The following is a 17,572-nucleotide window of genomic DNA, read 5'->3' on the forward strand; positions in this document are numbered from 1 at the left end:
GGAGAGAGAGAGAGAGAGAGAGAGAGAGAGAGTTCATAAATAGATAGAGGTAAGGAGAAGGGAGAGAAAGGTGGAGAGGGAGGGAGAGAACTAGAGGGTAGACAATTAGATAAGTGAGAAACCTAGAGGGGGAGAGAAAGGTGGGTAATAATATAGGGAGGGAGAGACAGTGAGGTGAATGGTGAGGGAGGGACAACCCTAGATATGGGGAGAGAGAGGATAAAAGGGATAGGTAGTGGCCAAGAGAAAGGAGTGGGAGGGGAGAGAAACAATAAGGGAGTGAGAGAGAAGAGAGAGGGAGAGAGTCAAGGATAAAAAAGAAAGAGAGATAAGAGAGGGAGAGAGATAGGTCTAGAGTTTGGGGAAGATAAAGAGAGTGAGATACATAGCTAAAGAATGCTAATGGGATCATGTTGATTACTGAAATTTGACTAAGTCTGAAATTTTATATGATCCTCTAAAAATTAGAATCTACATTATAAGTCCTATAGAGCTATACTAAAATTTTATATCTCATGTATATATTATTCTTTGGGGGTGGATTTAACTTGTGCCCAGATTGAAAAATCTACACACTCACAAAATCTTCACATTGGACAATGCAAAATATTTGGCGCACGCCAAATTTGGCCCTCGCCAAATGCAAAAAAATGACTTTTCACATTTGGCGAGCGCCAAATTTGGCGTGCCCCAAACATGAAAATTCAAATTTTGCATTTGGCGAGCGCCAAATGTGAAAATTCAAAATTTTGCATTTGGCGAGCGCCATATATGGTTTGCTTGGGAGAATACCAACCCTTTAGGTTGGATTTGCCTTAGGCATCCAACCCATAGGTTTGGACGACCTTTTCATGCCAATGATGCATTTTTATGAAAAAATAAGAAGTGACACCTTTTTGGTACCACAACTTGGTGCACTTACCCAAATATAAATTCAAATCAAATGACATTTCATTTTAATTTCCTACATCACATGTCAAATTCCTAACTGCCACTGACTTTGAGACTAACTCTCAATCACCTTTTTCTAACTAATCAATCAGTTCAACTAACTGGTCAATCAAATCAGTCAAGTTAGTTAACTTTCAATCAAATTTTGTAACTAATCAATAAATTTTGTTTGACTCCTAGTCAAATTTCTAAACAAATCAATTAATCTTCATTACTCTCAATCAAATGACTTATTTTCTCAATCAATGAGTAATTCTCTCAATCATTCTCAACCGTAGATCGACTTTATTGTTGAATTAATCTCAGCCGCTCAATCAATCCTTCCAGAATCTATAAATTCGATATCAATCCTTCATTACTAGTAAATCACTATCTTCGAATTATTGTGTTAACATATTGTAGGTTTTCATAGTGCAACTTTGAGAGCCAATCTCCCACAAGAAGTAAAAGAACAATAGAAGCAACATGTTTGGATTCAAGAGTGAGTTTCTAGTATTTTGATTCGTTTTTATTGTTGAATTTACTAGTAGGCTTTTATTGTCATTACATTTGGATTTTAGTTAATTAGATTGGGTTTAGTGGTTACCTGTTAATCTGATTAGCATGATGAATTTCCATGTATACAAACATCATTATTAACTTGATTAATTCTAAGAGATCAATTTCAAATAAAACTCTTGATGCAAAACATAATTCACAACCAATAATTCATTTGAAAGTGAGCTATTTCTATGGATGAATTACAATCTTTCTTAATAAAAGTATATTAAGGAACCATAAAGCTGCACTCACTACTTATTTTCTTTATACACCAAAGTAGATTCCACCTACTTTTTGACATAACCTAAATATTAGTACAATCTCATGCAACCCCAAAAAATTGTAAACACTTTCCTCACGGAAACATCTATCTAGAAATCAAAATGCATTATTGATTGTACTTTTCTATATTTATTGATTAATTAAAATCAAAATATTTTTTTGTTTTCAATTAATTAATAGTTTTTTAAAAATACAATGATACATTTTGATCTTACAATACACAATGGCTTGTGCTCAGCTTTGAAAGTACAAAATCATCTTAATGATTTTTGCATGGCAGTCAATAGTTACATATTTTTGAATGTAGAGCCTTACACCCGTCACTCGCTGTTTGTTTGAATAATAAATGTTGATCGAGAGGTGGACTTTTTTCAATCTTTGTGGCAGGTTAACACCATCAATTATTTTTTGATCTTAGCTATAGATTCCCCTTTGATTGTTCAGATCAACGATTTCATGCAGCAATGGAGGTTTGACCTTTAACTAATATAAAGCATGGTGTCCTCTACCGTTGAGGAGAAGTTGCAGAGCTTGCGATGTTTGAAGATCAAGAGGACCTTGCAGAATTTTGATGACCTGCCACATGTAGGGTCTGGCCTCTTCCCTTTCCTGAATGCACCATCCACCCACCATGGTAGCTCTTCTAATCTCCTCGCCCTCTGAATTGCCGTGAACAAGATCCCCATCCTCCTCAGACAGTAAAGGATTCCCCCTTTTCATCTGCTCTGCAGCCCACGCCTGAAAAAACATACTGCTCGACTCCACGATCAGATCCGAATTCCTTCGCCCCGCAATGATTTCAAGCAGCGTCATGCCAAAGCTGTAGACGTCAGCCTTGGCAGTGATGGGCAAGCCAGACATCCACTCGGGAGCCAAGTAACCCCTCGTTCCTCTGATGAACGTCTCTTCATGGCTGAAAGCTACGCCCTCTAACTTCGCCAGCCCAAGTCCTCCAACTTTCGGGTGGAATTTCGCGTCCAGCAGGATATTCTCAGGCTTTATATCACAGTGCACAATTTCCTTGTCGTGCAGATAAGCGATCCCCTTTGCCGTCCCAAGGGCTATCTGGAAGCGGGTCTTCCAGTCTAAGACCTTGTATTGGGCTTTGGAATTGTCGAATAAGAAGGAATCAAGGGATCCGATGGGCATGTACTCGTACACCAGCAGATTCCTCGACTGCTCCAAACAGAACCCTCGGAGCTGGATCAGATTCTGGTGTTGTAATCTCCCCACCGTGCTCAATTCCTTCTGAAACTCTTTCTCTCCGTCCTTTGAGTTACCAATTTTTTTCACGGCCACCTGAGTATTATCGTTTAGAGAACCTTTGAACACAGAGCTGAATTCGCCGCCACCCAACTTGTGGGTGAAATTCCTGGTTGCAGTCTTGAGCTCCTTGTAAGTAAACGCTCTGAGCGAAGGGTTGCAGGACTCTGCCCACCTCTGTGGTGGTACTACTCGCTGCCTTCGCTTGCGTAGAAACGTAAATATGCCCAAAGCAATTGCGACTGCAACGACCACAGCTAGCGCTGCGCCTACGATAGTTGCTGTTTTGCGTTTGGAGGAGGACGATTTATCAGTCTTTGGAAGTGCAGAGGCAGCTAGTCGAATAAAAACATTTGAAGTGCTTTTTGATGGAAGAGAGCTACGCATGTTTAACAAATCTCCAGACAAGATGTGGCAGAGTCCTGAAGACGGATTGAAAGAAAACGCTGTGCACGAGCAGTTGAGGAGGCAGGCTTTCTGGCAATCTTCCTTTGTGGTTGCAGGGTATGAAGAAGCGGAAACAGCATCAGGCAACGCGGTGACGGTCAGCTCCAGAAATCCGTCGCTGCTGCCATTTTCGGCACCGCAGTTTAACGGGCTCTGTCGAACACAGCCACTTGACCACGACTCTTGCGAATACCAGGCTCGAGTGTCTTTGGGAGTGAAGCCTTCCACGCAGCTGCAGAACTGAATATTGTTGGAGTTGCAGCTTCCGTAAGCGCCGCACAAACCATATACGGCACATTGATCTCTCGGTTGAGAGAAGAACAGGCTCCATTTACCGTCATCAAGCAGAGCATATAATTGCATTCCTCCAGAATGAAGTAGGACGGAACGTGAGACCACATTCTTGATAGATATCGACGTATATGTGACATAGAAACCAGAGTTGGTAGTTTCAACGCTGATATTGTATAAGCCTTTGTTTGACATTTCTGGAATTTGACTGAAAACATTGCCATCCCAAGCTCCGCTTGCCCAATACTGTACAGAATTGTTCCATTTTAGCAATAATTGTTTGACCCCAGATGGATCCACTTGATAAGAGAAAAGCCCAGGAGCAGGATCCAGTGAGCTTTTCCAAGAGACTAGCTTTTTCTGTCCACCGAACCTCATCCCTGGCAACACCGTGTCAACAGGGTAGTCGAAACTCTGCCAAACAGGTTCAGATTTATTGAAATCACTGAGCATTACAAAATTACCAGAATCTAATATCACAGCATGTGAGGGCTTCTTGGTCACATTGACCGACCAAAGAGACGCGCCCTCTGCATCGAACAGTCCCAGATGACCTTTTTTTGACAGCTTCAAAACGCCTGACCTGTTTCTCGCGGGAGTCTCCCTGTTAGCCACCCAAACGATTGTCTTCTCTGGTATATTGGCATACCAGATGCCGATATACCAGTTATTGGTTCCAGTTGGGCTGAAGAACCCCAATTCAAATGTGCCATTCTTTGAAATTATTGTCCGATTTCCAGTAATTGAGGCACCTAAGGAAATAGTATCTATACCCTCGACTGCAGCACCATAACTTTTGAGTTGAATAAACACTGCAAAAACAAAAACCAGGCATAAGCAGAGCTTTTCCCTGATTTCCCCCATCGCTGAAGTGTTCGGTAAGGAACGAATCTCCCTCTAGCGTTGAACTACAAGAGAAATGCTCAGGCGCGAACTCTCCCGACAGAGAAACGTCACTCCCAAGATGCCACTAAATTTAGAAAGGAGATCACTAAAAGACGTTCAGTTTTGCATACCAAAGAGCTTGGAATGCATGCACCCTGTCCCATATAATTGTTTCAACACAAAATTTTAGGCCACCGAAGCCAATGCTTTAGACTGTATTTGGGCTTTTTCTAAATTAAATGTTTTTGGAAAAGAAGTATTACCCGGGTATATGGATGGTAACATTCAGGTTGGACCTCCAAAATTTCAAAGAGAACCGCCATTCAAAAGAAATCTGTTGACGGTCACAATTATAGTGCCGTTCGAATGCGCGTGGAAATTTCGTTTCTTATGTTGCGTGTCATAGGGTGCACGGCATACACAGGTCCATTCAATTTTAACGTTTGCGCAAAAGTCAGTGGTCGTAGTAAACACGCAAGAGAGAGGGAGGAGATAATGGCGGGTAGGTATGGAGGAAAGCAACAGCCCATCTTAATACAGACTTCTAGCGTGAGCTTATCATCTAATTCGCACCAAGTCTTTGCACGTTGCAGGACTCTTAAGGATTCGATTGCAACGTGAGGTGACTTTTGCCATTTGCATTACAACTGTTGTTTGACCCTGCAAAAAATCACCTATTGTTTGACAATAACAGCAACAAATCATGGCTTAAAACTATATACAAAAGTAACTTTGTATACAGTAAAAATTTAAGTCGATTGTTCACATATGTATAGCTATATATAATATACTTTAAAGAAGATATGTTTTAGTATTTGAAGAGTGATTTTAAATGGATAAATATCATCAAAAATTTGTTTGTTCAAAGTAGTATCATTTGTCAAATTTAGATTTTCAATTGAGGATTAATGAAATAGTTAAAATAATTGTGTTAATGATATTAGATTCTCACAATTCATAATTTTAGATGTTGTTTTTTGATTTGCTTGTGTGAGAGTTCTTATCATCAACATTTCGGATCATACTTTTTGATCCATCATCACGATGAAAGAGCATAAAGAGAATAAAAAATGATTGGATTTTTTAATGAAAATAATTTCACCTTAAATTTAATTTTGGTTAATCAAATAAAATACAACACATCAACATAAATTAACCTAGATTAATTAAATTGATTGTTGTATATTAATAATTGAATAATTAAATTGTTTCAAAAAAATAAATGCATTAAATTAGGGTATTTGAATTCGGAAATGGTTATGAAAGAACAACTCTAATGTAACACTAAAAATTTCTAGTTTTCTAAAAAAAAATAATAATAATCTAAATACACTGTCTATTTTGGATTTTGCACATAACTTTCAATTTTTCAAGTCAATGCCCTTACCAACATGTGCACTTCATATGCCCAAGGATTTTAAGTCAAGAGGAATGTGGGCTTCAAAATTCAAGAGAAAGACCTCATGTAAGAGGCGATCATCAATAATAAAGAGCTCAACACCATTAAAACACAAAAAAATCTTGAGGGGTATCTCTTCATTGTCCTTTCTACAAGGTTTTTCTTAGCGGAATAGTTTGGCACAATGAAATTACCTCAAGTCAAATCTTTAACCATTACAGGTGGGAATACAGTTATTAGTTTTTTCGTATAACACTCTAGATAACCCTCCCTTATTGTAAGTGATAGGGTCTCTAATTTATGCCTTGCTATCTTCCATTAGACCAATAAGTACAACACAACTAGTAGCTTGTTTAAAAGATTTTAATGTCTAGGAAGATGTCATAGTTACATATAGGAATAATTTCTCTTGGTGGATATGATTATATTTTCAAGGGACTAATTTCAAAATAAGAACTTTTACGCCATAACTTAGTTCAAATCTAGTACTTCATAGCAAATAAAATACAAATAAAATGTTTACAATTGAACTATTTATGTGGATAAATTACAATATTTCTTCAAAAATGTATAACGAGAGTATAAACTTGTACCCACTAGTTTCCCTATACACCAAAGTAGATTACTCCAACTACTTAACATAGCCTGAGTGCTAATACAATTTCATGCAACTCCAAGGAATCACAAACACTTGCCTTCTAAAATTTGCAAGTATAGAATTATCAATAGATTAGAGCACAACTAATTTATTTTTTACATAGTAGTTAATAACTATTATGTTATGAATATGGAGACTTACACCTATCATTGTTTGTCCATTCAAATACTAAATATTAATGGACATCTGGACCTTCATTAATCTTCATGAGTAGGTTCTACATTCAAATCCATTTTGATCTTAGATTTCCCTTTGATTATTTAGATCAATAGTTTTATGCAATCATGGAGGTTTAACCTTCATCTAGCTGGTTATTAATATATGGGCACAAAACTTAAAGCAAGGATACCATCAAATCAAATAGATAAATCAATTATCAATCATTTTCCATAAGTACCATCTGGAACCACTAATCACTGTGTTCAATTGTAGTACAAATAGCCATGTGCCTTGAGATGATAGGCTTGGGCATTAGTGTAGTCAAGGAAGGAGGAGTGGATCAACCTCTTAAGAGCATAGGAAAAGAAATAACATGAAGAAAATGAGGAGTTACCATGCGGTAGGCATACATAGTTGGTTTGTTGTTAAATTGATAAATGAAGGCTTTAGTAGGTTGGAGGACATATGTTACGTTCTAGTTCATCATTTGCAACTTACTTCAACAAGATAGTTGAAAAATCCTATACTTTAATCACGAATTATACTTTTCAAAAAAAATAAAAGATTATAAATTAATATCTTTAGCCGATAGACTGTATTACGTGAGGTTTTCACCAATACCTGTCTCACGCTGGTAAACAACTTTCAGGTTTGAGAATCCGGCCTGCGAAACAACTTTCAGGAGAATTTAATGTCATCTCCAAATCAAATCGAAATAATCTAAAATTTCTGCACCTCTACAATAAGTGGATGTAACTGCCCTGAAGCGTTCGTGCCCTTTTGTGCTCCAAATCTGCGATTTAATCTCCTTGTCGTCGATTTCCATTTGTCGTTGATTCCATTGTTTACGTCTGATTGTTGGTTTCAAATTCAGATGGAAATTCGATTTCCCCACTACAGAGACCCCTGTCAAAACAATTTTGAAAAGGTAATCTTCACTTCGATCATAATCGTAGGCCATTTCAACATTCAAATCAAAACTGGGGAGACAACAATGCTGCTGTGGACGGTAAATTTACCATGGAAAAACAGCAGACCTGTTCACAGATAGTACAAATCTTGATGTAGGGGAAATGTTGTTAAGAATATATATAAAAGTAACAAATCCCCCTCCATTGGTGACAAAAATAAAAGCTTAAAATGCAATCTTAATCAAAATCAAAGGGAGGAGATGATAACCTACAGGAGATTCGAAGGGAAAGAGCAGCAACAGAAAAAATCCGTTTAAACGCCGTAGTTCAGCAGAATAGAGGCCTTGAAAGCACAAAATGCCTCAAAGAGATGTCTTCTCATTGACTGCAATGATTGCAGAAAATGCACACATTGCGTTTGCTGAAAAAGCTTTAAAGACTTTCAAGCAAATGCAATTGGCGGGTATAAAGCCAGCTTCCACTATCTTTGCCAGCGTCTTCCCTGCCTGTGCCAAAATGGGAGCCTTGGAATAGGGCATGGACATCCATCAAAGCATAAATAATAGAAGAATTTTATCAGATGTTGCAGTTGCAGCTGCCCTGATATACATGTACACAAAATGTGGAAGCATTATTAAGGCACGTGAACTGTTTGACAAAATGCCTCAGAGAAATTCCTCTTTCCTATTAAGACTTCAAAATCATACAAAGATCTGGCCTTTATAAAAACTAAAATCTAAAATATATTTAAGAGAGCATGTTTATTATCATTTCTATATAGTTGATATCTGTAATAGTGAAACTATAATTAATGGAATTAATATTTAGAAATTTAATATCAAAATATTTTTATAATTAGAGTTAATTATTAATAATTGTGAAATTTGTTCGTGAAAGTTAAGAAGGATTATATTGCAATTCAAGTTCCTCTTAAATGTTATTAAAATAATATGTTAAAAATAAGTTCAAAGAATAATGTAGTCTATAAATTTTAAATGTATAATATACAGGCTTTTAATTTACTTGTTTTTTTGGTAGTAGACAATTGAGCTTGATGTGAGAATGAATAGTTTTAGCTTGCTATTTACATGCATTACAAGAAATTAATAGTTGCTACCTTATATCACAATGAAATATAATACATACAATAAAATTAAAATCACTTTATATTAAAATCACTTTAAAAATCAGCAAGAAGCCAAACCTTCCTGACACAAGGTGAACTAAATTGAATCTAGACAATCCTTCTCATTTTCTACTTGTTGCAAAGGGTACCAGAGGAAAGATAAGATTTTAAAGGTAATTCGCAATATCATGTTCAAAAAAGAAGATTTAGAACATTTTGAAACATTTCATTAGAGTGAGCTCTACTTCTCTATAATTACTTTTATGTGGCATTCTCATAGATATAGATGTCATACAAAGGAGGTTAAAATAAATTAGAAAGAATGAATATTTAAAACAAATACCTTGTGTTGCATGATGACCATATAATAAAGAAAAAAAGTTTAGTGACGAAGAGGATGAGGACATTGATATTGTGGTAGACACAAGAAATATAATAGAAATGAAAATTGGAGTTGTTATAAAAAATAGGCTTTAATAGTGGTGGGAATGTAAATACCATTAAGATGCTTAGAAAACACAATTTTGATAGCTTCAATAAATGTAATATACATATTGTACCCCCACATCTACATGACATTGGACATAACATTTCATAAGCACATACAAGACGTCCCAACAAGATGACTAGTCCAAATTAGGATTGAATGATCCACCATATGCAATATCTCTAAAACAACAACAAACACCCATCATAATTATTAAAGAACAATATAATAATCCCCCATATGTAATATCTACCAAACAACAACAAGCACAAGTGCCAACTTATTAAAGAAAAAGCATATCTATTACTCTCATTGTTGTCTTGGAATAACTACCACACGAACGTTATGAAAAACTATCTATGCATCACACTCAAATCCTAGATTCATATGTCAACAATTTACTACAACCATTACATTACAAATATTTTTTATCAATGGGGTGACACTCACTAAAGTTGACTTTTCCAAACATTATGAGATGTAAAACAAATAAAAAATGATCAAGAACTACTAATGAACCACACTAACAAATTATTGTCAATAAATAAACAAAAAGATTTTGGTCGCTCAATGCACCTATTTACCACAAATTATTTAATGAGGCTATGCAAAAAAATGCTCGAACTACTAAATTTTTAAATTGCACATAGTGTTGCAAAAATAAAAATACATGAAATCATACATTGATAACGATATTGACCAAGTTTCCCAAGTACTCTTGTCAATAGCAGGGCAAAAAATCATGCTAACAACAAAATTATGAATTCAAAAATGGCTTGTAAATGTTCTCCTTGAGAGATCATTGATTTGATGTACATAGTTATCTTTAGACCGTCCAATTTAGCCTTTTATGTACTGGTGTTAATTGATAAACATAGTGGTCCACATGGAACTAGAACAACTTACAAATTATACTTACAATACTTATATTGATAGGAAATTATGAAAAAATACTACTATCCATGGCAATGACCAATTACTATACATAAATCCCAATGATGAATGCTAAAGAAAGAAAAATTGATAGCAATACACAAAAAGACAAGACTTGACTTTTACAACTATGTCTATATTTAAACCTAGAAGGTGACTTTGAAGAGAGTTTCCATTCTCCTTTGATTGATATTCAAGAATGAAAAAGCAATCTATACATAATTATTAGGAAACATAAGAGTATTTCCCATGCTTGCTCTCCTTATAATGAGTTTAGGTAGGAAAATTTTAATGCAATTGTAGACACCTAAAATTGTCTACAATTGCATTAAAATTATTTTAGCCTAATTCTTCTATTAATTAAATAAATTTTTATTTATTTAATTAATTCATTTATCCTCTTCTAGCCTTATTTCTCATTGATATAAATACATTTATTTATTTAAATAATCATTTTCCTTAATTAAATAAATATCTTATTTATTTAATTGATCCCACTTCCTCTATTAATTAATTAAACCTTTATTTATTTAATTCATTCATTACCCTTTTCTACCCATGACACATGTCATTCATCTCTTAATTCCTACACTACCTACCCTCTCATTATTTTCTTATTTTCTTTACCTACCCTCTAATCCTAGCCAACCATTTATCTTTTACACCTCTCAATCTTATCCTTCCATTTCTTATGGTGTCTTCTATATAAGGAGACGCTTCCTTCATTATCAACCCTATTCAATTCTAATCAATAATCTAATCATTCTAATCAGCTAATCAACCCGACTACTCTAGCATTCGATCTTTCATATGCGATCAAGCCTACTTGCAACCACATTTCCGTTCTTTGTTGAGCTCTTGTGCACACATAAAATCTGAGAGCAAATATATCAAGCAAGATCAATGGAGATAGGAAGAATGGATATTCAAACCCTATTGGACATGTGATGGTATAATCTTTGTGATTTCATTTGATTTGCATTGTCTTAGGTAATCTTCATATGTTATGGTGGATCTTTGTTGATTGTTAGGCTAGGGTTTTGTGGTTGAATCTATTTAGTCTTTCAATATTATTGTTATTCCATTTTCACCATAAACAACAATAATATGTAGATAACTTTTCAATCTATTATTTTCATTGCAAACTTCATTCTATATGCTTTATAGGTGCACGCTGACAATCATATATTGATGCATCAATAACCCTTTTATGTTAACCTTATTATATTTTCTTCACATTATTTCCTTTTCTTAACTTAAACTAACTTTCTATTGTCTACAATATATACTTTTATCATAAAACCATGAACACATTTTCAATATAAGTCCAATAAATTTTTGTTTGAATGTGTAGGAAATTGTTAATTGCATTCCAAACCGAATTTAAGCTGTTACAAATAATTCTTTGACCAATTGTAAGAAAATATGTAATACAAACATATTTAAGCAGATTCCATAGCTATTGCAGAGCCCTCAACACCCATACCTATTCCCACATCTGTTGTTGCTAATATTTGGGCATCATTAACTCCAATACCCACTATGGCATTCATGCCCTCCCCCTTTAGCTCTCCAATAAATCTTAGCTTGGCTTCTGAGAGATTGGGAATGAACTTCAATTTCTCATCTGTGAATTAATAATGTTGTGACAGGATTGCCTAATCAAATAAACAATAAATAAGATGTCTCCTTAGCATTCTAACTTAAATATGCTTTCCTATCAGCATAACTCTTGCACCCCTTTTGGTGCAAGTGCTAGTAAATACACCTATCTAAAAGTTGTTAAAGATTTCAATCTTGAAATTATTCAAGATAAATAAAAAATTTAATAACTCTCAAATAAAGTAGCTCCAAATGAATATCTTATGACATTTTTAAACAAATATATTTAATATATTTATAATAATAGCTATTATTTAAATCTAAATATTTTATAACCTAACAAATAATAATTTACAAGTATTTAAACAATCTAAATTAACTTTACTATTCAATAATGTGGCTCCCAACAAGAGTAAACATATTAATTATAATTAAATTTATATTTACAAGATAAGTTTAAGCTTAAATAATCTGCTTCTAATGTTTTTTATTAAAAGATGAAGCAGGTACACAGAGAACCAAGACATACAAAAGACCAAGAAAGAACACAAGAAAACAGAACAGCACAAAACAACTAATTCAAAATCTTAAAAGGCTTCAACAGCTTCCACTTCGAACTGAGCCCTTATGTTATTTCAAAATGATTCCCCTCTATTATTCTACCTAGTGACATCGCCATCGCTGTCAGTATCGCTTTGGTCTGTTTTATTGTCCACGAGCATAGAGCTCCGAATCTGCTGAACTTGCGGCTGCATCTTCCCTTCCAGCATTAGCACAGCTTGCCTCATGCTTGGCTTCACCTCTTCATCCTTTTCAATGCATAATAAACCTACAATAGTTCGTTCTTCTTACCTCTTCAATATCTCTCTCCTCTGCACCACCCTCCACAATATTAATAGTGATCCCCTTGCAAATTTGAGTTGCAGCCCACGCGGGAAAGTAATACTGACTCGAATTTTGCACGTTTAAATCAAGAGTTCTTCGCTCGGAAATGATTTCCAAGAGCGTCACACCAAAACTATATACATCAACCTTGGGTGATGGGAAGACCAGAGATCCACTCTGGAGCCAAATATCCTCTCGTTCCTCTCGTTGTGGTCAGGACATGGCTGAAATCTCTACCCACAAGCTTTGCCAACCCGAAATCTGCTACCTTGGGTGAAAAATTATTGTCCAGAAGAATGTTTCCGGGCTTTACATCGCCGTGACAGATGCGATCTCTGCACTCCTCGTGGAGATAAACTAAAGCTCGTGCCGTGCCTAACGCTATCTGGAATCGGGTGTGCCAGTCGAGTACCTTCCGTTTATTTTTTGAATTACTGGTGAACAGTAAAGAATTTAGAGAGCCATTAGCCATGTAATCATAAATCAGAAACCTTCTCGATCCTTCTGCATAAAACCCTCGAAGCCTGATCAAATTCGCATGTTGTATGTTTCCAAGAGAACTGATTTCTGCTTGGAATTGCTTCTCATCTTGTCTTGAACCCTCCATCTTCTTTACGGCCACAAGTGTACCGTCTATTAGGTGTCCTTTGAACACCGTGCCGAATCCTCCGCTCCCCAGCTTAGACCTGAAAATGCTAGTTGCAATCTTCAACTCCATGTAACTAAACATTCTTAGAAAAGAGTCTGAGGAATCTGCAAGCCTCTCCATTGATCGTAGCCGATGCCTCCGCCACATTAAAAGTGAAAAGATACCCAATACAACGGCAAGAGCACCAACAATACCTAGCACAATAATTGTGGTTATGCGTTTTGAATCTTATTTTGGAAGTACAGAGGCAGCTACTCAAATAAAACCATTTGAATTGCTTTTGGGTTCAGTTTTACGCATGTTTAACTAATCTCCCGACCAGATTTTGCACGGCCCTGAAGGTAAATTGAAAGTAAATGCAGCGCACGAGCAGTTGAGGAGGCATGCTTCCTGGCAATGTTTCTTTGTTGTTGCAGGGTATGAGGAAACGGAATCAGCATCAGGCAGCGTGACACTCGGCTCAAGGAATCTGTCGGTGCTGCCATTTTTGGCATCGCAGTTTAAGGGGCTCAGTCGAACACAGCCACTAGACCACGACTCTTGTGAATCCCAGGAGCGAGTGTCTGTAGGGGTGAAGCCTTCCACGCAGCTGCAGAACTGAAGATTGTTGGAGCTGCAGCGTCCGTAAGCGCCGCAGAAACCATATATGTCACGTTGATCTCTGGGCCGAGACCAGAAGACGTCCCATCTGTCCTCATGAGACAAAGCATAGTGTTGAATTTCTTCAGACTTAGCTATGACTAGCTATGACGAAATGCACATTCTGGATACTCTTCGATGTATAACTGGCATAGAAACTAGAGTTAGTATTTTCAAAGCTGAAATTGTAGCACAAGCTTGTCATTTCTGGAATTTGACTGAAAACATTGCCGTCCCAACTTCCGCTCGCCCAAAACTGTGGAGAATTATTCAATGTTAGCACGAGTTGTTTGGCCCCAATGGATCCACGTGAAAGGAGAAAGGCCCGGGAGCAGGATCGAATGAGTTTCTCCAACAGACTAGCTTTTGCTCTCCACCAAACCTCATCCCTGGCAACCAAGTGTCCACAGGATAGTCGAAACTCTGTCAAACAGTTTCAGATTTATTGTCATCACTGAGCATTACAAAATTACCCGAATCTAATATCACAGCCCGAGAGGCTTTGTTTGATATGTTGGCGGACCAAAGAGACACACCCTCTGCATTGAACAGTTCCAGATCACCTTCTTTTGACAGCCTTAAAACGCCAGACCTGTTTCTCGCGGGATTCTCCCTGTTAGCCACCCAAATGAATGTCTTCTCTGTCAAATGGGCATACCAGATGCCGATATACCAGTTATTGGTTCCATTTGGGCTGAAGAATCCCAATTCAAATGTGCCATTCTTCGAAATTATTGTCTGATTTCCAGTAATCGAGGCGCCCAAGGAAATAGTATCTCCACCCTCGACTACAGCACAATAACTTTTCAGTTGAATAAACACTGTAAAAACGAAAAACAGGCATAACCAGAATTTTTCCCTTATCATGTCCATCGCTGAAGTGTTAAGAGATGGAACGAACACCCCCAAAAGAGAAACGTCACTAAGGAGAGGCCATTAAATTTAGAAAAGTTTCCCATAAGTGTGAGATTCAGATTCATACCAAAGAGCTTGTGATAAAGAGATCCGTCATTCAAAAATTCTTTATGGTTCACTAGGGTTTTGGGTTGCGTATTGCTATTCTGAATTTTTTTTTTTTGTATGTGTGTCATTCTGCATTCATTGCGGGATTCATAGGGTTTATTATAGTTCCGACCAACTTTAGCCTATCGGTTGATGTTGGTGCTAGAGTTGCGACGGATGCTCATAGCGCCCCCGAACAAGCGCCTTTGCAAATTCGTTCCTAAAGTGTTTCACGAGGTATGCCCTTACCTGATGTTGTGCTTCCTGTTCAAGATTTTGATAATGCCTGTGAGTGGCTAGAAAGTTGCGCTTTGATAAGATATTTTGTGGGTAGGATCCCCCCTGAAAGCATGCTATGGGAATGGGTTGCCAAAGCTTGGAATCCTCATGGGGTCCGGCTTGATGGCGTTCAAAGCCTTACCAAGGGCTTTTTTCTGTTTCATTTCTCGAACCCTTCCCATGTTGAGCTATCCTCTCTCATGGGCCATGGACTGTTCGGTCTTCCCTTTTGGTTTTCCAGCACTGGTCTCAAGAGTTTATTGTCTCAGACGAAAAAAAGTTGAGGGTCCCGGTCTGGGTTGAGTTCCCTAGTCTTCCTTTGCCTAGCTGGCGTTTCATGCAAATCATTGCTCAGTCTGTTGGCAAAGTTATTTGCCTTGAACTAGATTGTTTTTTCAATGCTTGCCCTCAAAAGAGTGTTTGTGTTGAGGTCGACCTTTCCTGCGACCTCAAAGAAACTGTTGATATTCAGGTGGGTGGCAACACTTTCACCCAGAAGGTGCTTTATTTGAATCTTCCCAACACCTGCTTTAGGTGTCAGTCGGCAGAGCACAAAATCAAGGATTGTCCTTTGGTTGTGCCATGGACGAAACCTCTTGTTCAAGAGGTCGGCTCTCGACCTGTGGAGGGAACAAAAAAAGATGAATGGACCACTGTGGTTCGTAAAGGCAAGAATTCTTCGGCTTCGACCCAGAAGCAACCCGTCGATTCAAGCTCTCAGCCATCGGCGAAGACTCCTCCTCAGACACCACCTGTCCAGGTGGTCTCTACACCGCCAACTCCAGTTTCAAACCCTGGCCAGCAGGGGAAGGATTCTTCCGAGGGTGCCTCTCGACCCCCTTGGGTCCGCACTCCTCAAGCTACGACTGTGATTTCTGCTACATAGTCTTTGCACCATTCTCGCACCCCTTCTGGGCGTGTTGAGAACGTAGATTGTGGTTGGGAAAAATGAATAGTTATCTCAGATGGGGATTCTCTTCCTAGCTTCATTACCAGTTCGAATATTTTGCATAATAGTTTCTCCTCTCTTGGGGACGAAGATGGTATGTAATATTTTTCATGAATTACATCCCATGGAATGTTCGAGGTCTCACAGACCTAAACAGAAAGTATTCTATTAGAGATGTTTGTCAACGTGTTCCTGGTCTGGATGTTCTTTGCCTCCAGGAGGTTAAAATTGTTCATTTTATGCTTCTTGTTGCATGCCATGTTATTTGGTCGGATAGCCTAGTTTTTTCTTCCCAGCGTGATGCTAGTCGAGGAGGAGTTACTACTCTCATTTCCCCTCGCTGGCATTCTTCTGTTATTATTCACGGTTCTGATCCCATGCAGAGAGTTGTATGGGTTTCGCTGCTAATAGACAATCATTCCTTTGTGATAGTTAATGTTTATGCTCCCAATGACGTGGTTGAAAGATCACACATATGGCATTGGATTGCGAATTCTCTTCCCCCCGCAACTTGGGTCATGTGTAGAGACTTCAATATGGCTGAGGTGGAGTCTGATAAGGATGGGATTTTACCTTTTCGATGGACGACTGGAGAGAGACAAGCCTAGTACTATATGCGCAGTAAATCAAATCTTTTTTATCCCAATTCCAATCATCGCCGCCTTGGTGGGGTATGGTACACTTGGTCTAATTTTAGAGTTGGCTCAGAAAGGATTTTTAAAAGGCTCGATCGTGCCATGATCATTGCACAATCTTTTTTCTCCTTTTCTGAGGATCAAGAATTACCCGTCTTTCCTCTTGTTGATGTGACACTATTTGATCATTACCCCATTAAATTTCGCATTGTATGGCAGACAACTAGGATGAATCCTTCCAAGATGCAGTTCTTCCTCAACACGTCATTTTTGCATCATCAGGCCACTAAGGCCCACATTAAAAGGGTTTGGAAATTGGAACCCAGACCACATCAACCCACAAGTTGGATTACGTGGTGGAATGCTACCATCACTCGCACTGCAAGGTTTCTCCGCATTTATCGTAGACAACTTGCTATGTACCGTAGGCGTTCGTATGACACACATACCAAGGACCTTCGTGCTGCCACTAAAGCTTTGGCTTCAAATCCCTTCAACACAAATATGCAAGTTTGGTTAGCTCAGATTTGGCATCATAAACAAATTGCAAATAATTACTCTGTCAGAGGAGCTCAGATCAAAGCTAGACTCCATTGGCTT

The 17,572-nt window shown here is 37.6% G+C and overlaps 3 protein-coding genes across 3 annotated transcripts; all 3 read right to left on the reverse strand.

Annotated features, from left to right (window-relative positions):
- Nucleotides 1–1,913: 1,913 nt before the first annotated feature.
- LOC131045990 (G-type lectin S-receptor-like serine/threonine-protein kinase At2g19130) lies at nt 1,914–4,978 on the reverse strand. Its single transcript, XM_057979622.2, has one exon. It carries the CDS (start codon nt 4,636–4,638, stop codon nt 2,257–2,259), a length of 2,382 nt encoding a protein of 793 aa, XP_057835605.2. The 5' UTR covers nt 4,639–4,978; the 3' UTR covers nt 1,914–2,256.
- Nucleotides 4,979–11,774: 6,796 nt separating this feature from the next.
- Nucleotides 11,775–13,962, reverse strand: LOC131045988 (G-type lectin S-receptor-like serine/threonine-protein kinase At2g19130). Its single transcript, XM_057979620.1, has 3 exons — nt 13,788–13,962; nt 12,967–13,662; nt 11,775–11,959 (listed from the first exon to the last, which is right to left on the reverse strand). The coding sequence occupies exons 1-3, from the start codon at nt 13,960–13,962 to the stop codon at nt 11,775–11,777; spliced, it is 1,056 nt and encodes a 351-aa protein (XP_057835603.1).
- A 15-nt stretch (nt 13,963–13,977) lies between these two features.
- On the reverse strand, nt 13,978–14,980 carry LOC131045989 (S-locus-specific glycoprotein S6-like). The gene is made up of 3 exons (XM_057979621.1): nt 14,644–14,980; nt 14,240–14,530; nt 13,978–14,156 (listed from the first exon to the last, which is right to left on the reverse strand). The coding sequence occupies exons 1-3, from the start codon at nt 14,978–14,980 to the stop codon at nt 13,978–13,980; spliced, it is 807 nt and encodes a 268-aa protein (XP_057835604.1).
- Between the last annotated feature and the right edge of the window lie 2,592 nt (nt 14,981–17,572).

This window comes from Cryptomeria japonica, chromosome 6 (assembly GCF_030272615.1).
Source record: "Cryptomeria japonica chromosome 6, Sugi_1.0, whole genome shotgun sequence".
NCBI lineage: Eukaryota > Viridiplantae > Streptophyta > Pinopsida > Cupressales > Cupressaceae > Cryptomeria > Cryptomeria japonica.